The 24,190-nt window shown below is 41.4% G+C and overlaps 1 protein-coding gene across 2 annotated transcripts in view; it reads right to left on the bottom strand.

Moving 5' to 3' along the window:
- RAB28 (RAB28, member RAS oncogene family) overlaps positions 1–24,190 on the bottom strand; it is a 110,324-nt gene that overhangs the window by 13,651 nt on the left and 72,483 nt on the right. For both annotated transcript variants that reach the window (XM_066573272.1, XM_066573273.1), the window contains exon 5: positions 676–779. In XM_066573272.1, coding sequence (XP_066429369.1) covers positions 676–779 — 104 coding nt within the window. The remainder of the gene's footprint in view (positions 1–675; positions 780–24,190) is intronic.

The raw sequence follows: 24,190 nt of genomic DNA, 5'->3' as shown, positions 1-24,190 counted from the left end.
GTATGTCTTGCTTGGCGATGATGCGGATCCTGCAACCTTTCCACAATGATGATTGCGAAAGGGTCGTGGGCGGACGGCTTCCATTGACTTTAATGGAAGCAGTCCATACAGAAGCCGCATAGATTTTCAGCATGCTGAGATTTCTTCTACGCGAGTGGAAAATCGCCATCGATTTCCACTCGTGTAGAGGAAATCGCAGTTTTCCATAGCATGGGCAGCATTTGCTGCGGAATCTGGAGGGGGACGCCCGCTTCGGATTCCGCAATGCAAATCCGCCCGTGTGCAGGCGGCCTTAGGCTGGTGTCACACAGGCGTAAGCGCATTTACGCTGTGTATTTGCACAACGGGTGCTGCATATTTGTGCGTTTCCCTGCAACCATGCTCCCATTTATTGAAATGGCCAATTAGTGTAATTAGTTCCATAGTGGTCTTTACCTGCGCAAATGCACAGGAAAAAAAGAGCACGCTGCATATTTACTTGCACTCTCAAAAAAAGCTTATTGAAATCAATGGGTTCTATTCCCACGCAAATTTTTCATTCATAGTACACTGCGCAAATACTTTTGTAGTTCTAGCAATTCATGGGGGTCTCAGCTAAACCTTTTGATGCCACTATGACATTGCAGGAGAGTTTAGTGATAATGTACATTGTTAACATGATAAATAGTCACTTACAGAATCTCCACTCTTTGCAGAAACAAAAAAACTTCCAAGTCCGTTTTCTTGGCAAAACCTCTGGTGTTTATCTGCCTTTACTGTTCGCATGTGCTCCAAATCAACTACAAGATAAATATGCAAAATAAGAGACTCGAACGTGTACAAATATATGGAATGCACACAAACAGAAGAGAAATGGGAAGGCAATAAATTATGTCAAGCCTCCTAGATTATGCCACATTCTGATACTTTGATGCATTTGCCAAAGCAGGAAATTAACAAGCGGTCTTCTGCAGTTTTATACATTAACCATCATAAAAACACACAGTATCCTGTTCATTTCTACTTGTTCACACGTAGGTCCATACATCTGTGAGATACATTTGAGACACCATGTTAAACTCTTTGATCTGAAGGCAACGAAAGAAAATAAAACACGGTTATATGGTTGGCCGAAATTGACAGTCTCCATATAAAATGTGTAAATCTCGGTATGTAAAGGCTTCACTAGCGATGAATTAAATGACCAGGCAATAAAAGTGGAAGCAGGTGCAATATAAATATATGTCGACATAAAACTAGATTAACTGTGGAAACGCCACGCCAGATGTATGCCGATTGTATATGGGAAGGGCTCTCTGCTAATCAGTGGAAATAAAAGGCATCCTTGTCGACATTACTCTGCACCACATTGAAGTTTCACCCTATCTGCAGTCCATCATACGGTGTATACAGCACTTTGCACTGCAGGTCCTACGACCTGCAAGGAGTCAGATGCCTGGAGCATTGCCCAGCAACAGGTCTTACTCCCTCCCCATTCTTCTAAGTGGCGAGGATAATCACATGCACACAAGTGATCAATTCTGCATATACATCTATATGAATTGTAGTAATGGTCACCCAGACACAAACCTCAGTGGGTGCTACATAATCCACAACACAACAGTATACTTTCAAGGGGAGAAGTGAGACAAATTAACATGGGATTCTGTAAGTATAAAACTAGGTGAACAACTTTTTTTCTTACATGATCATAATGGCAACATAATGTAGCAGTGGTGCCAGGATTCCAATTTCACAGCAGCTTTCTTTTCCCCATCAGGAATTTATTCCATTTACCCCAGCAAGTGTCAACAAGCCTAAAATCTACGCTATTCTTACATTTTCAATTCAGTCCCTGCAGAAGAAAATTATGCATTTTTCTTCTTTTTTTTTCTCATGCATTTAGAAAGCCTCATACCTGGTTTGATCTCTCCCCTATATTCAAGTTTCTGGATAGGGGGAGTTTCTGATCACTGATCAGTTGGTCTCTCTCATGAAAATATGGACAAGCTCAGTTCCCCCTCCCCTCTTCTTTTTCAGAGGTGGTGTAGTATAACCACACCCAGTCAATACTACACAGCTATCTCTTTTTCTGAGTAGCTGCTGGATGTTCCCTCTCACTGCTATTAACAGCAGAAATTTCACCCAGAGTGAATTACAGCCCTCTGTAATAATGGCTTTCTCTGCTCTCTGCCCTTATGATCTTCTCCACCATTCGCCGGCTCAGAGCTTTCGCATGTGGTATCTGACCCGCCCATGGTCATGATGCCTTAGTGTGGTGGTTTCCTGATAATCACTTTCTAAGGCGGCCTGCACATGACCTGGTTGGAGTCCGAATACGGAATCCCGCACCAGAAGTCGACCCTGTGCCTGGCTGGTGACCCTGCATACCTGTGTTCTTTCTTCTTTATCTGTGCTGCGGATGGTCTGGACAGCTCGCCATCGGACATGCACAGTACATATTTTCCCAGGCTGTCGCTAGGAAAATTGTAATTGATTTCCGCTTATGTACAGGAAAAAACGCTTTTCCATAGCATGCTATAGACAATATTTGCTGTGGAACCCAGGGGCAGACGCCCGCCCCGGATTCCACAATGCAAATATGCCCGTGTGCAGGTGGCCTAACTGGTATTATAGTAATTTGTACTTTATAACCATTCAACCCTTGCTGTAATAGAAATCAGATTTCCATGCAGACTTCCTGGTGAGCTTGTGTGCAACTTGTATAATGCAGAATAGCAATCAGAGTAGGCAGAGCTGCAGAGGGAGAGGAGAACAGCAGCTTTAACCAAGGATGAGACAAGAGGTATCTCCACGTGAAACAATGATGAGGCAAGAATTGTATCTCCCTGAACCAATAATGAGGCAGCGGTGTGTCTCAAGCTACCTCAGACTCATGTGGTCACAGACCCCAGACCCCCCCAAAAGATAAAGCAGCAAGCACTGAGAAATGCTAAGCATCACCTATAGGTACTGACCAACATATCATTTGTAGCTAGTTACTGGACAGACACTTTAATAACATGTATGACTTCTACATGCAGCATTTCGTGCAAGCATGGACTGGTAGTAGCACACCTATGCCAATATAGTACAAATATTTGGTGTGCTACACTATTAATGTAGCTCGTCAAACATTATTTCGGTGGCTGCTGTACTTGTTTGATAAATGTCTGATGGGGCTGAACAGCTCGGCCCTCCAACCAATCCAGAAAATGGTGTGCCCTATTCTTGTTTCATTGCAAAAAGTTGATCCCACCTGTACGGTTAATTTCTATAATTCAATATGGAAGGTACAGAAAAAGCCAACTGATCTCACCTGGTACTGCATGATCAATACTTTATGTTACCAGCTCTAACTACCTCCAGATACTTTTACATAGGAATCCCCTAGTCATGTAGCAGTCAGTATTAAGGCCCACTTAGACACAACGATAATCCCGCTCCCTGAATAGCGATGGGCTATGAAGAACACAGCTGTCCCGCTTGGAGCTCTCGGCTGTATAACAGCCGGGCGCTCCAAGCAGAGAACAGCTGGATGCAGAAGGCAAGCGGCCCTGCTTGTCATCTGCATCCCCCGCTCGGAGTGCAAGGTGATCACTCAACGTTTGAGCGATCTTGCTGTGTAATGCACACAACGATTATCGCTCAAAAGTCGTCAAAAGACATCTTGTGAGCGATCATCATTGTTTCCAAATGGGCCTTTAGATAGTAATGCTAAGACTGATGGGTACATGACAAAGGGATCTCCATGTAAACGTATCTGTTGATTGTTAGAACTGGTGAGATGATGTAGTGACAGTTTACATTGACAACATCAAAGGTCCCCAGGGCCGTAATGCACTATTCTACAGAAATACGACAACATATATTTTTAAGAGTGAAAGTCTTTTTGTGGAAATAGAGTTCATTATATAAATAACTATGCAAATAAAAAAAATTGAAATATTTAATATACATAACTTTCACTAATTATAAAAGTCTATACAGTAAAATATGCACTGCGCCATAATTTAAAAAAAGTTGACCAGCTTGTTGTCAGACACAAGGCTAACAGTTTAGCTCAGCTGATTAATGTGCACGGTCTGATGTAAAAGCACACTGCCAGGATAAGCTCTGTGCACACTATAAACGCCTCCATACACATTAGATCGTAGTTGTCCGAACCCGCTGATAACTGTGGGGGGCTCATCTCTTTAATATGTATGCTGGCAGCTCAACTTTCCCCACAACAGACGATGCTGAATTTCAATGCCAATCCCTTTGTTCCCCTGGGGGGGTAAGTCCCCACAAGAGCAGTCTGGTATCTCCCTAAAAACAAGAACATTTGGCCGAGCTGTATTTTCATGTCTTTGGGGCAGCTGGGGAAAACAGTTGCCAGACTAACGATTTTTGTTGGACAGTTGTTTAATGTGTATGCAACAAAAATACATTAACAATGACAGCAAAGAACATGCTGAAAGATTCCAGCTCTGAAGTGTGCAGAACTGTGAATGCAGTTTTAGACTATCACACCTGTTGTAGCTCAAGATCTGTTCAAGATAAATAATGCAATGGGTTAAAAAAGGAACGTTACCAATATTTTATGTGGGTTCATTATATAAAATACACGTGTACACTCTGTAAAACGGTACTGAAAGGTGAAAGTATAATGTAAATACTAAATATAAGTAATAAAGCGACCCTCCGAGCCGGGACAACAAACAAAGATGGCCGAGCACCTTCTCTGACTACCTGATGCCCACTGTGCATTAGTATGCATTGGAAGTCTAAGACGCCACATGCTGATCTGACTGGCCAGTGCTGGGAAGGTGGGAAGAGTTGGATAATCAAGGCTGGTGTAGTGTCCTAAGGTACTTCTACATGGAGCGACAAATCGTTTACCGGTGACGCAATTTGCTCATTTACTTGGGTATTCGATTTAAACACAAAGATAAGAAAAAATAGGATTTAACAGGTTCGCCGTTCCAGTGAATGAGAATGACCAAAGGATCTTGGTTTCAACAGATTAGCGAAGGAGCGAATGGTGATTTTGGCCCTGTTTACACATAAACAATTACCGGTCCAATTCGAACCATCCAGTGATTTTTTGAATTCTAATCATTCCATGTAAAAGCACCTTAAAAGTAACAATTTGTTCGCTTACCATTCACCGCTCATCATTGGCTCGTTCGCTAATCGTCCAGTTTAAACACCAATCGTATAGTCACTTATGCCATTGGAAGTAAGAAGTAACCAGGCAGCAGCTGATGATTTTGCGATGATTAAAGTCTCTTTTATTCCTCCATACAAAGAAAGACCGGCAACGCTTCGGCTTCCACCGAAGCCTTCAAGCCTTCTTCTGGGCTTGAAGAAGGCTTCGTTGGAAGCCGAAACGCAGCTCTTTCAGGTAATTTATTTATTACCCCCCAGCAAGCTGGGTTCTCATTTTACCGACCTCAGAAGGATGGAAGGCTGAGTCAACCTTGAGCCGGCTACCTTCAGGTCGTGAGCTGTCGTGATACTGATATGCAGTGCGTCTTAGGTAGTCTGAAAAGCTGGTGTGGCCATCTTTCGTTCTCCAGGACTAGAGAGTGCCTTCAATACAATTATTTACATATTTGAAGCTTGAACCAAAATTGTAAACCCGCCATAACCATCATTAACAAACGTATCGGTAAAATACTTGCTGTTTTTCACATTTTGCGTGCTCTTAACCACATACAGTACGGCAAGGTTAATGTAACGGCTATTTTTGTGTAAATGTAGCAGGCGACACACATACTATAGGTAGAAGGTAGGAAATGCTGTGTAAGCTCTTTAGAAACACTTGTAGCAGTTGATGTACTTTATTTGGAAGGGCAAATGTTAATCCCATAAGCCTATGCTCGAAAAAAGTTGTATTTAAACAGAAAATGCATAATTTAAGTGTGAGGTATATTATTTAGTTTTTACTATTAAATACCCAGTGGAAAGTGAGCCAAACCTAACAAACAATGCCATGTTTCATAGGAGAGGGCATAGCATTTGAGCTGTGTACAGGTTTTATTGTACACATTCCAATTTCTCCAAATCTGATCCCGGGGTGACTGGAAGCTACACTGAACAGTTTCCCTTTTTATTGCATTGCAGTTTCTATAATGGTGTTGATTCAATGCCGTCAAATTATAGGGCAAATATATTCACAAGCATTTAAGGACAAGCAGGTTCTTTGAGTAAATACAAGAAAGAGAAAAAAAAAACCTTAAACTGATTTCCTGAGGAAGGGACCCAACTGGCTTGTAAAAACCTGTAAATTTGCAAATCTAGTAAGTCTGCATAATGGTGTCATTTGATTATCAACTAAAATGTTCACTTACTCCATAAAAATCTTTATTTAAAAATGATATTGGAGGTCTTTAATTTGTATACTCAGGAGATGTGTGTTGTTCTTGCAAAGTCATTCCAAAGTCATGCTTCACTGTGTAAATGAGCTAATAAGGCTTTACTGCAAGATGCTGGGTGCCTTAAAGCACCACAGCACTAGCCTAGTACCAGCCAGGCCTCATGTAATACACAACACAAAATGCTACTGCCATTCATTGACTGGCTCTGGTATTTTCTAAAGATTTCATTACTCAACGTCTATATGTGTATTTCCAATCCATTCTTATTGGTTGTCTCCGTTATTGGGGTGCATCTGCAGGTATATATTAAAAAAAAAATCCTTCCACTAGAAGTAGTTGTCGGAGTGGAATTAAACCTTCTACGTGTGATTGTTACGCTGATATAAGAACTTACAATATCAGAGCAAAATGATCATTTTTTACGGAAAACTGAACACTTGAATGGAGGCTCTAGTACCCTGTTGGCCTGCCTTTAGCTTGGATACAATATGGGTAGGCATGGAGGCTCCATATGATAACCTGTGGCATATTAGTCCTGAATATATTGCTGAGCTGTCATGGTCCCCACTACTAGGGGTGACCAACTGTCGAATGCAATAGCTCCCCAGACTATCACACCAGCAGTGGGGGCAGATGGCTCCACAGCAAAGGCAGAATTGAGACGTTAACCTCTAGGTCTCCGTACACGAACACGGCCATCGTTAGTGTCCAAACTTAATCTGGATTTATCAATCAAGCAGTCCAGTTTTGTTGTTCATGACAGCACTAAAAATGGAGGCGACGGTGGGTGGGTGTCAAAGGCAGTAACATCTAATGGGCACCGTGAGACCAAATGTCCGTCAACCAAGCACCTGGAAATGATTCCAACAGACACAGGGGATGTAACAATGGTGCCACCTGTTTCTGGATGGTGGACAATGAAACAATTAGAACTGCTCATGCTTATTGGACGATCAGATGATCCTCTCTACTGGTAGTCCTGAGCCTGGTCAACTTGTGTGTGTCTTCACGCAACCACTGGTCCCAACATCTCCTAACAGTTGGTCAGAACAGCCCAGGTTGCGGGCAATTCGTTGAATGCAGCGACAGCATGTATGCTCCTCGCCAGTTGCTTTTGAACCCATGTTTTAGTGCTGCTGAGCCAGTCTCCCTGCCAAGTAGACAACTAATGAGGGTTTAGATTGCATCATTTTACCGCAATTTTCACCAGTGTTTTCTAATGCAAGTTACTGCGTTATACGGTGTTTAACGCACCCTATTATTCTGATTGGTGATGAGGCACGTTAAAAAGTGAGAAAACACGCCAAAATAGAGCAGGCAGCGCTCGAAAAGTCTGCAAGGCCCCCCTCAATGGGAGCGTTATACTGCGATTAGCGTGGCGTTCAAAATGTCGCAGTAATCACAGTTAAAAAAACGCCATGTCTGAGAGTGGCGAAATGTTGAATAATTTTGCATTTAAATAGGTATTCACAGAATTACAATATACCACCTATCCATGTGAACAGGGGGTCCCAGGTTTCCAATTTAAATAGAATGATGGCTAAGGGCACTGCTGCTCCACTCAGAGTCCATGACACTGACAGAGATCGCTCAGTTATCTGCGGCAGTCCCACGGCGTTTCAATGCAGCGACAGCACATATGCTCAACCATCGCTTTATTTAAAAGGGGGACACAGGACCCCCACGATCAGACACTTATCCTATGATAGGTGATAAATTGTCACTTTAGTAATCCCCCTTTAATTACTTGGTGTTTAAACTCTAAAAATATATTAAAAATATTAAATCACTTAAAGTAACAAAAAAGACACTTTCCTTTTAATCTACAAGATGTTACACAATAAAGCACAATTTTCTTTCAAGCACAATTACATCATGTAGAAATCGTATAAAATTCTACTAATTTAACAAAATGTAACTTTGCTTTAGCAAAAAATAGATAAATGTATGACTAATTCAAACTTTTAAACCCATGTTCCATAAGCTTCTGTTGAATTCTAGTAGTGTGCAGTGAGACCATTAGTAAGACTCCTCGATGAGATAAGGCAAGGATAAGAAGTCTCGGCCTGTGAAGGCCGCAGCTTACATTATGGCCCATGGAATTGGCATTCCTAATAGACAAAGATGGATTATTATTACAATACATTAGAATTGCGCACAATGTTTTCTCTTAAATACAAGCTGGATTACCATTTGACATATATGCGTAGAGGACACGTGTGCCGCACTGCCTTGTATCATAAACAACCTCGTAAGGATAGAGCGGACGGCTCGGAGATTCTATACACAACTTATTTTTGTAGGAAATGGGCAGGAATTCTGTAAAAGCACTATATTCTGTTTGTATATTGAACCTACGCATGTGCCCTCCCTTAACTGGACACATAAGGAGATGTGCGCTGCTGGATGAAACATTCAAAAACTTTTTTTTTAAAAGTTAACGTCCAACAGATGCCATTTGTTGGCCACTTGTCTCATAGGCTCCTCGTGATAAAAGACGTACATAGTACATATAATGTGTACTTTTTCTGCAGATACACTAGCAGTATATACCAGGGCGGTAAATGGATTTCAGATTTTTTAATCATCAAAGAACTTTTAAAACAGGACAAAATAATTGGTTACAAACAAAGAAGCAAAAAAATGGAGTTCACTCTACATAACGAGGCAGAACGAAGCAGTAATAGCCGTCAGACATGTGAGAACGTGTGCTTAAAACCAATAACTAGGGCTGAATTTCTAAGGGCTCCTTCAGACTGGCAATCAAAAAATTGCTGCAAGAAAATCGTGGCAAAATTGCAACTATTTGCCTGCGATTTTTGAGCGCCGGTGCTGCTTTATCTCGCAAAAACATCACTGGCATTTACGATTTTCTCATGCATTTTTTAACACGGTTTTGACATGATTTTTTAACGTGAAAGTTAATAGGACTTTCTGTTAATAATGCAGTGCACGAAAATCGGAAGTTCGTGCTTTGTTATGCGATAAAAAGAAAGCTCCATAGGGAAACATGGGAGACATTAAAAAAAAAAAAACACGCAGAAAGATAGGGCATGCCCCGATTTTTTTTTTCTCGCAACACCGCATGAGTAAACATTGTAAATGTGAAGGCAACTTTTGAAAAGCACGTGTTTCATAATTCTGCGTTTTTATTCACTCTCACATCGCAGGAAAATCAGGCGATTTTATCACCAGTGTGAAGGCGCCCTAATAGTTTGACAGATGAGGACTAGCCAATGAATTACATTAGGGCCGCCTGTACACGAATGGATTTGAATTGCAGAATCCGTGATTGGCACCCACGCAGACAATCCGCTATAATATTCGCCCATTAGAAGGCATTGGGTTCCGTAGATTCAAGCAGATGTGTGGATGCAAATTGCAATGTTTTTGAGAAGCAAAAAAAAAACAAAAAAAACCCACGCCCTGCTCTACTTTGCGCAGATTCCGCATGGGTGGGCTGCATTGATCTCTATGGGAGCGTTCGAATCGCAGTGCATCTGCAATTACATTACGGATGGCCGTGGATTTTAATGCGGATAGCTCGCAGGTTGCAAGGAGACCACACAACAAAATAAATAAAAGGAAGCAGGAAGGTGGGGAAAAGATGGAATGGTGCAGGAAGAACACACCATCGTCCATTGCAGTAGCTGGGTATTGGAAATGGGCAGGTTCATTCCTCTCCCAAGCCAAGAGAGCAGTATGCCGTTCTGTAGGTGGTTATAAGCTCTCACCACCACAAAAGCACAAGAGAATGTCATCTGGGCATTAACCTTTTGTAGAAGGGTTTTTCCACGGGGTTAGGCAACTTTTTTTCAAGCGGACGTTACGCTCTGCATCCGCACAGAAAAAAGGATCGCATCCGCAAACAATCGCATTTTATTTCCAAGATGATTCGCAAGTCTTCCGTGGCGGAAATTTGCTTGGGGAATCTGACCAGTTTGTATGCAGGTGGCCGTACTGGTGTTTTTCTCGTTTTTTAAGTCCAATGAAACAATAAAACATGGAGATGACTAAATCAATAATAAAACTCAGAAATTTCAATGCACACTTTAACCCTTTCCAATCCAATTTGTATCCTGATTTTCCTAGGTGGCTTACTCTTTTTCAGCCGTTATACAACGGCGCTATCTGCTGGCTAAAGCCAGTACTGCATGAGGTGACATGTTGGATAGGCTCCGACAGCAGAGAGGCTGGCAATATGCAGTAAGAGAACCCCGACGGATGTCTTCCAACATCGCAGCTGTACAGCCTTAAATCATAATGTCTTTAGACGTCAGACAGTGGATTGGAAAGGGTTCAAAAGTATATTTTCCGTATATTAATTTAAACCAGTAGGTCTTATAGCTGCACTGTGTTCCGTAAAATGCAGTACATTTTTTATCATTTTCAGCTTTTATATTACGATTTGTAATATCTAAAATACAACACAAAATAAAAGAAAAATCACAAATATATAGAACTTCAAAAATAAAACACTTAGATTTAAAAAAACATAAGCTTTCACAAAAAATACTGATAATATCTGGCTCTTTCTGGCTGCAATTGTCCTATAGTAGTCAGTCTACCAGAAAGTAGTCGTATAGTAAAACGAATCATTTGCTTTTGATGCCGGCATTCATGAACTATTCACAAAGCTTCGGTGATTGACATGTAATTACTGGCACATCGGCTCTACTTAATTCATTTTCTCTCCTTAACCTTTGCTTAGCAAAACATAAGCAAAGCCTTTTGAGTCAAACTGAATGACTGGCAGCTAAATGTATCCAAATTATCCAAATGCTGCCACTGCTCATTAATGTTCCAATGCCTGATTAATCACACTTGGTAATGCATCTTAGAAGCGTCTAAAGGGTCTCGGCATCAAAACACTAAACACTTAAGTATTTAGTTAGATTTTTCAGGCAGGTCATACAAAGCTAGCGGTGCTTGTAAAGTACTGGTCATACTCTGAAATAAACCTTCATTTGTTTCATAGGATTGGACATCTAGAGAATGGGGCTACTTGTACGGCATAGTTAGCTTACAATAACTGGATCCATGGATTATGTATATCTCTGTACATGGATGTCCATGTACGCATACCATAGCTGCAGCCACGAACCTTGTTTATTCAACATGTTCTGCCCCCGAAAAGCTATTGTTCATCCGAGGGGTCAGACCTGTGTAGGTTCCATGGTTATACCTTTTTTACGACATGACATTTTAGTAATTACGAGTCAAATAAGTATATGTGGTGTATTCTGTTGGGACACCGATCATACTTGTTGGAACATTTACTTGAAAACTTCCAGTTACTACAGTTCCCATTACAGTGCTTCATGTCTTCTACCTTCGTAAATGATATTTGGCATCTATAACCTCCGTATAAGCCCATCAGCAATTTAAAAAATATATTTGAAATTAAGGAACCACTTTAACCTAACCATAGATTCAAAAAGATTACCCCATTATTACCTCTGTCTTACTTTTATGGCCTGTAAATCAGACCGGTCATAAAGGTTGAAGGTCTTTATTCTGCGAACCCCAGCTGTGGAGAACAATGGGCTCTAAATTCTTGTCCAGAGAAAAGTACATGTATGGCGCTACCCCTTCACAGAGATACTTGGAAGCATTTGCCAGGAATTTGGCTCTTTCAAAAAGTTTGGACCTAATTTAATGTTTATACCCATTTAATTGACTGTTAATTTAAAAAAAAAAAAAAAGATGCCTATAGGCCATTTTGTAAATTCAAAAATTATATAATTTTTGAAATTAGGGTATAATTAAAATAAAATATCCAAGTGCCCAATGAATAACCGATTGTAATTACGGGAACAATTTATTTGCTTGTCCATTGAAAAGAAAACCGTGAATGAGCATACACAACCTGTCAAATTGCCAAAGAAATCTCAAGGTTACATTAAGTCAATGGGCAAAAATTTAAAAAAATTAATTTTGACAAATTTTAGTTGCAAATGTGTGAAAAAGTTTCAAGTAGTTGTATGCCATATTTGTATGATTGTTATCAACGATCTTTGAGTTCGAAGCTTACATGGCCACCTTGACTCAACATATAAAATGAAATAAAAAAAAGTGTAATGCTGGGACACTAATGAAAACAAGTCCTTGGACTGTGTGGATAAACTGCCTAGTTAGGCTTTAAACACATGCACATGTGCGAGGGAGAGCTATTTGTATGCTAAACTAAAATTATATACATTTTATACTCGCAATAAAATAATGTTATAAAAACACTGCTGTGGAATAGAGTGTATAGTGCTATGATTTGTAGGACCAAATCTCTCCCCACAAAAGTACTTGCAGCTGTTCATACAACTTGTGAAATTACATAATGCTTAAATAATGACCGATCATGATTAGCCCACACAGAAATGACAAGCAAAATGCACTAATAATTTATTTATTTGATTTACATGTGCTTAAAATTATGTACATATTTTCTCTTCTAAAAATACACAGGGGTTCTAATTTGAAGGACCAAGGATATAGCAATTTCTGTATGACAATCTTTGTGAAGCATTTGTCCCCAAGGAGTCTTAATTACCAGATATTCAAATACGATCGTTACTTTTTGACTAGTTAAAATATTTTTTACATTTTTTTAAATTTATTTCTAAATTATTTGATGAACAGACTGGAGATCATACAAGTTAAACTAGAGCAAATGTTAAGATTTTTTTTCATTCATTTACAGAATATCCGATATGGAGATAGGTATATACATTTGTTACATGTGTATAAGAACGAACCTATACATGGGGGGCAATACCTAGGGGGTAAATAACAAAAGCCAACTTAACCACTTAACGACCGCTTAAATATCTTTGAACAGAGAGCGCTAATAGGCTTTATTCTGATGCAATCGCCTTTTTACACCGGATGAATCAGAAGCCTGGCACAGTTTGTTCGTACCAGGGAGAGTGGGTGCTCAGCTGTTGGATAACAACCTGGTACCTGCTCAAACAGCGGGGACCAGAGAAACTTCGATTTTTACCCCTTTACATGTCATGGCCGATGTGATCGAGGGGTCCTGATGGGTTGCTACGCCAACCGGTGGCTTGAATATGGACTCTGGGTCTTGCAGCTGTGGTGGCTTATGAGCTTCATAGGCTTTAGAATATACTGCTATATGGCAGAATGATAAAATATAGTGATATTAAAGTCCCTTAATGGGAGAAAAATTTAAAAAAAAAAAGTTTAAAAGAATAAAAAACATGAACCCCCCCCTCCTTTAGTATGTTTTAAAAAAACAAAAAATAAAAATCTAGTATTGCTGCATTCATAATCACCCAGAGAAAAAAGTTAGTACATTTAACCTGCATGGTGAACACCATGAAAAAAAATACACAAAAAAATGGTGAAAATAGATAATCTCACCCTACAAAAAACATGAGGGATCAAAATGTCACATGGATCAACAAATTGTACAATTAAAAAGCACAACTAATCTAAAAAGTACAACTCATCCCACCAAAAAAAAAGAAACTCACACAGTACCATTGACGAAAAAAAGCCCCCCAAAAAAACAAAAAACATTAGGTGCCTTTAAATGCAGAGATAAAAAAAATAATTTGCTTAAAAAAATAAATAAATTAAAACTATATGAAGTTGTTAGTAACATAACTACTGGCATGCAAAATTAATTTAACATAGTAGTTTAAGAAAATCTGCCATTTTGGAATTTTTTTATCTTGTCAGTAGAAAAAACAGTAATAAAAAGCAAAGAAAATGTTATATGTTCCCAAAAAATTGGACAAATGAAAACTAAAGTTCATCCACCAAGAACAAGCCCTTTTAGGACTCTGACGATGAAAAAATAAAAATGCTATGGCTCTTGGAATGTGGCAACACAAAAGCAAATCATTATTATTTTTTTAAAGGTGATTTTAGTGTACAAAAATAGCAATATATAAACCAAAATCAGTATAAACCTGGTATTGCTAAAATCGTGCTGCCCCAGGGAGTGATGTTAGGACATTATTTAAAAATTAAATTCAAAAAACAAACGGCAGAATTTCTTTTTTTCCCCCATTCCCCTAAAAAAATATTAATAAAAGTTATATAACACATATGTACCCAAAAATGATGCCATTAAAAAAATACAACACACAAAAAAAACAAGCCCTCATACGGCAATGTTGGTGGAACAATTAAAAGGTTATGGCTCTAGGAATGTAACAATTCAAAAAAAAAAAAAAAAAAAGGTGAAAAATTAGTTGGTCATTAAGCCACAAACAGGCAACGTCACTACGGGTTAAAGAAATAAAATCCACAAACTACAGGCATTTCTCATTATATGACTTCCTGATTTTTCATTCTGCTTTTTTCTTTTAAATATATTCCATCATAGTTATTAGTTAAATAATTGTCATTTTATATATTTAATTCCATTATTAAATTAAACAGAATAATTTTTGATAATTATATTTTTGCTCTACAGTGTTGGTTCTTAAAGGGGTCATCAATGTACCACTGATGACCTATTCCCAGGATAGTTCATGAATAGTTGCCTCGAGATCCCCACCGATCAGCTAATCCTGTGATCTGCTGTCAGCACAGCCAAATTGTGGTTAGAACTGGAAGTGTAATAAAAAGCCATCGCTTGAACCGATTTCAATGAGAGTGATACCTTCTATTACACGTCTGTTTCTGACTCCACTAGACATCCGGCAAAGAGGACAGTGGGCTGGGGGAACAACTGATCAGTGGACCACCGCTAAGGATAGATCAATAGAAAATTCTCAGAGAACCCCTTATACTCATATCTGGCTGTAATCAAGTAGCAAAAATACAACCTATTCAAAACAATTTAAGAGGTTAAATAGAATCATCTAATGCCAAAGTTTTTTTTTTTTTTTTATAGCATACACGCTAAGGCAAACTACTCGAGTGAGTAGTGCCTTATTCGAGTACCTGCCCGCTCTAAAGGTTCAGCTGTCGGCGCGGGTGAGAGGCGAGTTGCGGCGGTGAGCAAGGGGGGGGGGGAGGGAGAGAGAGAGATCTCCCCTCCATTCCTCCCTGCTCTCCCCCGCCGGCACCCGAATCTTTAGAGACGAGCGGGCAGGTACTCAAATAAGGCACTACTCGCTCGACTAATTTGCCTTAGCAAGTATGCTCGCTCATCTCTAGTCCCTAGTCAGGTCTCGTTCACATGAGCGTGCATTTGCACGTGCGTAGGTAGGTGCGCACAAATCCGCAGATCCATGCATATGCCAAAACACGCGTGAACGAAGCTCCGTGCAGCATTGCTCTCAATGAGGCCGGTGGTGGCACCATTAATAGCAATGGCCTGCCGGCAACCCCTGCAGTAATTTTTGGGTAAGGGCTTTAAATATAAGATCTTCCCTAAAAATCATCCTTAGCTGTAGTTAAAAAATAAAAAATATATACTCACCTGTCTGCTGCTGCTGGGGCTCAGGTGCATCTAGCCGCTTGCTCTCCCTGCACTGCTCTGAAGCACTTTCAATTTGAATTCCATGAAAGGCAGAGCACTGCCTGTGCTCAGCTGTCATTCAACAAATGGCTGAGCGCTCAGTCAATCAGACACAGCCCTTTCAGCGAGCGGGATTTTAAATCCCCACCTGCTGAAAGAGCTTCAGAGCAGTGCAGGGAGAACAAGTGGCTAGACGTGCCTGAGCCCGGCAGAGGCGGACAGGTGAGTATATATTTCTTACTACAGCTAGGGATGATTTTCAGGGAAGGGCTTATATTCAAAACCCTTCCCTGAAAATCACTGCAGGGGTTGCCGGCGGCCCCATTGAAGGCAATGGGCATGGACCTGTGTTTACGTGTGTTTTTGCACGTACGTGGGCACACGTTTTGTGCACACCTATGTACGCACATAAACACGCTCGTGTGAATGAGGCCTGAGGCTGTTTAGTGCTGTTCAGGTGCAGTTAACCCTTTCCAATCCAATTTGTATCCTGGTTTTCCTAGGGGGCTTACTCTTTTTCTGCCGTTATACAACAGCGCTATCTGCTGGCTAAAGCCAATACTGCATGAGGTGACACGTTGGATAGGCTCCCACAGCAGAGAGACTGGCAATATACAATAAGAGAACCCCGACAGACCTCTTCCAACATTGGAGCTATGCGGCCTTAAAACATAATGTCTTCGGAGGTCAGACAGTGGATTGGAAAGGGTTAAAACTGCATCTCAAAAAGCACATACATCTTCTTGCATTTCCTACAATATATTTTTCCTGTATTTTAAATACAACTAATACTTATGCTATAGCAATTATTACATAGTCTATAACCATGTGTGCCATAAAGGATGCAACAAAGAGCATTACTTACTTCTAGCGCACAAGGGAAAACTTACTATAAAAACTAAGTCGTCTTGCCCAAGATTTATTAAATATTCATCATTTTCTGAAACAAGCTGGAAATAATCTCGAATTTTGTTTTCAGCATGGATCTCTGACACAATTTTTTTCAGTTATCAGAGAAACATCTTGAGTGTTGATCTGGTTTTACTCATTTTAGACAAACTGCGTGTCACATTAACTACCTCCAGGAAGTTAGTCCAAACACAAAATAAACTGTTTATGCCCCTGCTCAGATAGATAGCATGACAGATTGTTATTAGTTGTAGACAGATGAAATGCATTAATTTGATCATGAGCGTGTGTTTATGTTTTAACTGCCATGTACACTCCAATCTGACGCCTCATTACAATGACACAGTAACACATAAGTTCCAGTACGTTGGGATCTGGCCTGATAAATGAAAACAGTTATCCTAATTTAGATACATTTTGTGCACAACCCAACTTCCTACCCATAGTCTTTCTTAAGATTTATAGGGGTCTGACATATGGGCCATATTTTTTGACTGCATAACCGCTAGAATAAGTAATTAGTATGCATGTGGAAAAACAATAATCCTTCCTGATCAGTTTCTCGAACATGCGTTAATGTTTTACTGCTTACTGTTGATCATGGAGAAGACCCGGGAGTATCACAAGGACGTGTACATGTTTTTCATCGACTACAGCAAGGCATTTAAATGTGTCGAACATGACAAGCTTTGGAAGTGTCTGAAGCAAATGGGCGTCCCAGAACATATTGACAGCTTATAAGGTCGCTTAACAACAACCAAGAAGCAACAGTCAGGACAGCTTACGGAAACACGGGTTGGTTTGGAATCGAGAAAGGTGTACAGCAAGGCTGTATTCTATCACCAGTCCTTCTCAATCTGTACAAAGAAATGATCAGGAGGCGATGCAATCTGGACGAATTAGAAATCGGAGTCGAAAATCGGTGGCAGAGATGTCAACAACCTCCGATATGCAGATGACACCACCCTGCTTGAGGAAAGTGAAAGGGATCTGGAACACCTTATCCAATGAGTGCAAAAGGAAAGCGAATACATGGGACTGGACCTCAACAGCAAGTAAACAAACGTCATGACCACGGTAAGCAACAGTACAGTGAACATAAAAATTAACAACGAAGAAGTCAAGTCGGTCCAAGATTTCACCTTCCTTGGATCCAAAAATCGATTGCAACGGGCAATCTGGACCTGAGATCAAGAGACGGATTACACTTGGTAGTAATGCAGTTCAAGGAATGGAAAAGATCTGGAAAAGGAAGGATATTAGCATTGCAACAAAAACCAGACTGATCAATGCAATCGTTTTTCCTATAAAGACATAAGGTTGCGAAAGTTGGACGCTCAGGAAATTAGGAAAATTGATGCGTTTGAACTGTGGTGCTGGAGGAAAATGCTACGGATACCTTGGACTGCCATGACAATGAACAAGGTAGTGTTAGATCGCACCAAACCAAAAAATCACTAGAGGGCAAAATCATCAAACAGCGGATCTCTTTTTTTGGCCATGTGATGCGCGCTAACTCACTGGAAACAGTACTGATGCTTGGCAAAGTCAGTGAAGAGAAGATCAGGACGACAAAGAACAAGATGGCTAGATACAATCAAGGCCACAATGAACATGTCAATCATGAAACTGAAAGAAGCCGTAAAGGACAGGAATGCGAGGAGAACATTGATCCATACAGTGACTGAAAGTCGGATGCGACTGAATGGATAACCATCATCAACTGTTGATCACGTTCTCCACAACGATAGGCCTCCCTACATCTACCATTTTTATCTAATCTGTTCCTATCGCTCAATGACCTATCAATAATGGGGTATCTTCATCAAGTTAAATCATTTTTAGGCCAGTTTCACAAGAGCTGCACAGGTGTGGATCCAGCTTCAGAAAGCCCGAAAATCACTTGTTGGGAAAAGCTCTGGTTTTGCACACATTTGGCTTGCAACCACCATACCACAGCAGAGGAAATATAGTATTACAAGTTGGCCAATCAAATGGCTAGACAATCATGTAATACATGGAGAGAAGGATACTAAGAAAGAGAGAACCGCTGTATGTTAGCAGGTCTCTTCTATGGCCTAACCACTTAGATGCCACAGTTGCTACTAACTCCAATCATGGCGGTTTATCTCCAATGCTGGCCACTACAGTAGAGTGGAAGCTGCAATAGACAGTCAAACACTTCTAGCTCCTGTGCCTGCATCATACATTTATGGCGCTTGGCGTTAACTACATACTACCGGCGCCGTAAATATACAGCAAAGGAAGTTTTTATTTATTATGATGGATCCTCTGTTGATTGTCATTGCATCAGATATTAATGAATCGGCTCAGCTTGACTTTCTTGCCCATCAGGGATAACAGAAACCTGATGGAACAGAAGTGATACAAGTCTGAACGGAGATTGTTATCCAAGATCCCACAATACATTGCTGCTTTTTTAGCCTGAGCAGAAAACAAAACAAAAATTTAATTTCATATAATTTAAAAAGTTGTACAACATAAGTAAAGAAAAGTATATTCAAAGATATTGAACAGTGCCATGAGGCTTATTATCAGTGATGTAGACCCACTGAGTTGCTCCGGGTTAAACCATGAAGTAGAGCTTAAGGCCTCTCTCACACAGGACCTTTTGACCGCGATTAACGCAGCGTTTTGAACGTCGCGTTAATCGCGGTATAACGCTCCAAATGAAATCAATGGGGCTTTGCAGAGATGCGCTCGATCGCAGCGCTGGATGGCGCTTTCCAGCATCGCAATTTTCGAGTGGAGTCTGTTCTATATTTGTTCGTTTAGCGCACCTCATTACCATGATGGGGTGCGCTAAAACACGCTGTCGGGCGCAGGGAGTTGCGGCTGAAAGTAAAAGGGCAGCACTTTGCTATGTTCATGTGTGAGAGCAGCCTAAGGGGATTCATTATCACAGAACCCCCACAAGGAAAGTGAACGGTCTCACTGCCACACCCAAAGTAGATTCTATTAGCAATAACGGATTTCTGGATGGACTGGACACACTGTTTGGTAGTACCAAGACAGAAGACAAGCCATAGACCGGCTGAGTTTAGGGCAGGTAGAGTACTTCATAAGGGTAGACAAGGTGAGGGTCAGGACAGGCAGCAGATGGGTAGAGGAGATCAGAATACAAGCTAGGTAAATGTCAAGGAAAAGGGGTCAGAGGAACAACTTTGCAGAAAGCGGATACCTAAGGCCAACTTCACACAGACCATTTCAATATCGGGCCATGAATCACAGCCCGATATCACGCTCGCCTACATGCGATTTCCCGGTAGATGAGAGACGTTTTTATCTCAAAACCACCTTGCATCACCCCAAGGAACTAGCGATCCTCCTACTTTGCTGGAGCACAGTGGAATTTGCCATTGCAGTACCAGATCAGGGCTAATTGGGGATTTTGATGCGGAATTGCAGGCTAATTTACGCCATTTTTGTTTTGCATCACAATCTGCACAAAGCTGTACGGATTTAGGTGCAGAATTAACCGTAACTTACGGGGCAGAATGCAAAAAATTCAGCCTTTGTGAAAAGCCTCGGAAGGCAACTTATTGCTCAGGCGTTATTTGTGGAGGAGTGGGCTTCAGAAGCCTGGGGTGGCTGCACACTGGCAAAAGCAGGAGGACTTTGGCGTGTGCTGGTCCTTTAAAGAGCCTGGAATCAGTGTGTGCATATAATACAGAACGAGAGGTCACAAATGACTTAATATGTCATTTACTAAACTGGTAGTTACCACAACATAAATTAAATAAGTAATAAAAATATAATTTGCACAATGCTAGAATTGCTGTATTTTACTCACTCTGCCTCCCCCCAAAAACGGAATTTAAAAAAAAAAAAAAAAGATCAAATGTTGAATGGACCCCCCCAAAAAAAACCTCACACAGCTCATCTCGCAAAAAAAACATGCCCTCACCTGGCTCCATAAATTAAATAAAAAGGTATGGGTCTCAGAATATGGTGATACTAAGCAAATTTTTATTTTTTAAATCATAACTGCTGTATATAACTTCGGCATCAGTAATTGCACCGACCCGCAGAGTAACATTAAGGTGTCAGTTTCAAGGTACCGTGAATGTTGTAAAAAAGAAACCTAGAAAACAATGGCCATATTGCCAGATTTTCCATGCCACAATTCTTAGATTTTAAAAAGTTTTTTAATACATTATATGATACAGTAAAAAAAATTTTAAAAAATGACTCAACCTGCAAAAAAGAAGCCTTTAGGGTGCGCATTCACACACTGTTGATTTGCTGCCTTGAATTTGAATGCAGTTGAGAGAGTGAAATCTGCTGGAGATGTGCACCAAAATCTGCAGCAAATCAGCGATGTGTGAACACACCCCTTATACCGCTTGCTGATGGAAAGATTTACAAGTAAGGTCTCATGCCGACAGCCAGGCCAGATTCCTGCTGTAAGTTTCTCGCAGCGGGATTCGACCCGTGCCCTGGCATTGACCTGATACTTACCCGTCCGGCGTCTTCTCCCTCCGCTCTGCGATGTGCCGGCTGGCGCTCAGCCGCGCATGCGCAGAGCAGAGCCGGAGCGTCAGCAGTCACGTGTCTGGGCGAGCCTCACACAGAAATAGGACATGCCGCGATTTAAATACCGCGCGAGTTTCCAGGCGGTCAAATCACAGTTGTCAGCATAGGATTGCATAAACTAATGCAATCATACGGCAGCGTGCACAGGCGGAAATTCTACGCCGCGGAATTTCCATCCGTGGGCAATGGGCCTAGGGAAAAAGTGATCGCTCTTGGAAGGTGGGGGTGAAAACACAGCAACGAAAAGGATTAAGGGTTAATAATTTACTGCACCCCATATAGCATAAATGTGAATGTTTAACGGGTTTCTGCGATGAAATAAAGCCTAGTTTTTGACATGTCTCAAACAATGTGGAGGCAACAAAAATGTAAAGTGTTTCTTGGCAGGGCACACATGCCCATTTATTATCTTTTCATATAAGTGTACAAGTATCAGTCTCAGAAAATACCAAGCAAGTATCAAAAAAGTTCTCCAACACTACTCCTCATAAATGTATTTCTTGTCCAGCTGTGAAAAAAACTGAAGACTATTCATGAAGAGCTGGCAAAACGATGGTATTATTCTTTGTGTGATTTTAGATTAGTCATTCTGATAAGAGTTCCAATATTTGCCCAAGTATTTTCACATACTGCCAGCTGGGACCAGACTGTTGCTCTCCACTTATAAAGCAATCACTTAAGCAAAACACAGTTATGGTATTAAAAGAAGCAGCTTGGATTATTCTTGGCTTAAAATGTAAGTAATCCTATATGTACTCAACCTTTAAACTCCTGGGTTATGTACAGATTTTCTAAATGTATTTCTCAAATGCCATTTTATTTTGCAATGGGCTGTGTCATCTATCTCTCCAACCACAGCCGCTAGGTTTTGCAATACAAATTTAAAGACAAATTATATTTTAAAAGTTACTTAAAATACTTAAACTGCACATTAGAGAAGATCTGTTGGATCTCCCGACACATCAGTTTTAGTTAAAGGGGTTGTCCGGCCACACAGGGTAAAAATTTTTATAATGCTGCTGCTTCCCTTTCAGTAAGGATAGTAACATACAGCATACAGGGGCTCAAACCGGCAGGCAGATCAGCTGGAATGTCAGTTTCTTACCTTAGAATCTGATCTTCACTGCAGCTTTCAAAGATGGCGCCTCTGTGCTGCCTTCCCACAATGCTCTGCGCTCTCCCTCTTCTGTGTGCGCGCTCCCGATGGTAGTAAGAGACATGAAAAGGCAGGATTTCATGGCCTCCCTCAGCTCACGTCCTAGCCCCGCCCACGACACGCCCACCTCTATTGAACTGCTCTACAGTCTCTCCCCGCCCAGGCCCCGCCCCCTGCTGCATACTATACTCAGAGGGGTTGTAGCCAGGGGACACTTATACACTCATGGTTCAGGATAAAATCCTGGCATGAGTGTAAACAGCAGCTCTATGTATAGGGAATGGAGAGGGGCTGGGGAGAGCCGAGAGAGAACTCTCCTGCAGCCCCCCACTGCAAGGCTACCTACTGCCCCCCCACCCTGCTAAAGTAAAGTAAAACAAAACATTTCCCCACACACACATGCCCTCATAGTGCCCCTCCCACAGCGACCCCCCCCCGACTTCTGTCAGCCGGGTCCCTACTCACACACACACACACACACACACACACACACACACACACACACACAGATCACTGCACCCCCCCCCCCTTGCACACATCCATCCATCCATCTCTCCCTCTCCACCCCCCACCCCCCCCTTCCCCCGGGACTTCTGACAGCCGGGTCTCCAGACACCACGAACACACACACACACACACACACACACACACACACACATCACTGCACCCCCCCCCCCTTGCACACATCCATCCATCCATCCATCTCTCCCTCTCCACCCCACCCTCGCGAGAGCCCGCCCCTCCACTCATTCTTACCTTGGAGATGAACAGCCAGCAGCCACGCCTCCCCTGCAGGCAGAACTGAGCTTCCCTGCGGCTGAAGTTCTTCTGCACATGCGCAGAGCTGTGCTGGAGAAGCGTGTCCCCGTCGTCCCGACAAGAAGAGGACAAGAGACTTGTCGGAACCCATGGCAACCGAGGAGCAACACAGGGGGGGGGCATCCCAAAAGGTAAGTGAATAACTTCTGTTTGCCTAATTTACAATGCACAATGTATATTACAAAGTGCATTGTATTGGGCAAACAGAAGTAATGAGACCTAATGTTTATGGCCGGACAACCCCTTTAATAATTGTACCTCCATAATGTAACAGTTCCAAAGAATCTTTTATTAGAACATTATGTTGTGCCATTCCCATTATTCCTGCCAGAAATCTATGGATAAATGACAAGTGGGTGTTAGCCCTTGGGGAGGAGTGTCCCTGCATAATCTGGTACTAGAGATGAGCGAGCATACAAATGCTCGGGTCCGCGTTATTCAAGTCGAGCTTTTCGTAAAATTCGAGAGCTCTATTCGAGTAACGAACCCCGTTGACTACAATTGGAGACTCGAGCATTTTTGTATGTGGGATGCTGGGTGTCATTTTTTTCCCCCTAGTCTCTCTCTCTCTCTCTCTCTCTCGCCAGCCAGCCAGCCAATTTTGCCAATGACGCGCGCTGCGGCAGGAACGGGCAAAAACAGGCAACTCACAGTGGGGAGGAGCCAAAAACTGGGGGGGGGGTGAACATGGGTTGATGCTCGTTCAAGTAACGAGCACCATTGTGTACGCTAATGCTCGAACGAGCATCAAGCTCGGCAGAGTATGTTCGCTCAACTCTATCTGGTACGGTCTGATCACTGTAGACAATATCAGAATGAATAGGGAACCACCCCTTTGACGAGATGGAAATAGTAGCCCTTAAATGTTAATTATTTGTTAAATTTCTAGGAAGACGAGAACTAAAAAAGATGCCCCAGAATTATTTTCTCATAGCGAATACAAGTATTCACTAAAACAGACAGGACAAG

Source organism: Eleutherodactylus coqui, chromosome 7, assembly GCF_035609145.1.
Source record: "Eleutherodactylus coqui strain aEleCoq1 chromosome 7, aEleCoq1.hap1, whole genome shotgun sequence".
NCBI classification, from domain to species: Eukaryota; Metazoa; Chordata; class Amphibia; order Anura; family Eleutherodactylidae; genus Eleutherodactylus; species Eleutherodactylus coqui.
The sequence above is the reverse complement of the archived record's forward strand: the minus strand, read 5'-3'. Positions and strand labels throughout refer to the sequence as shown.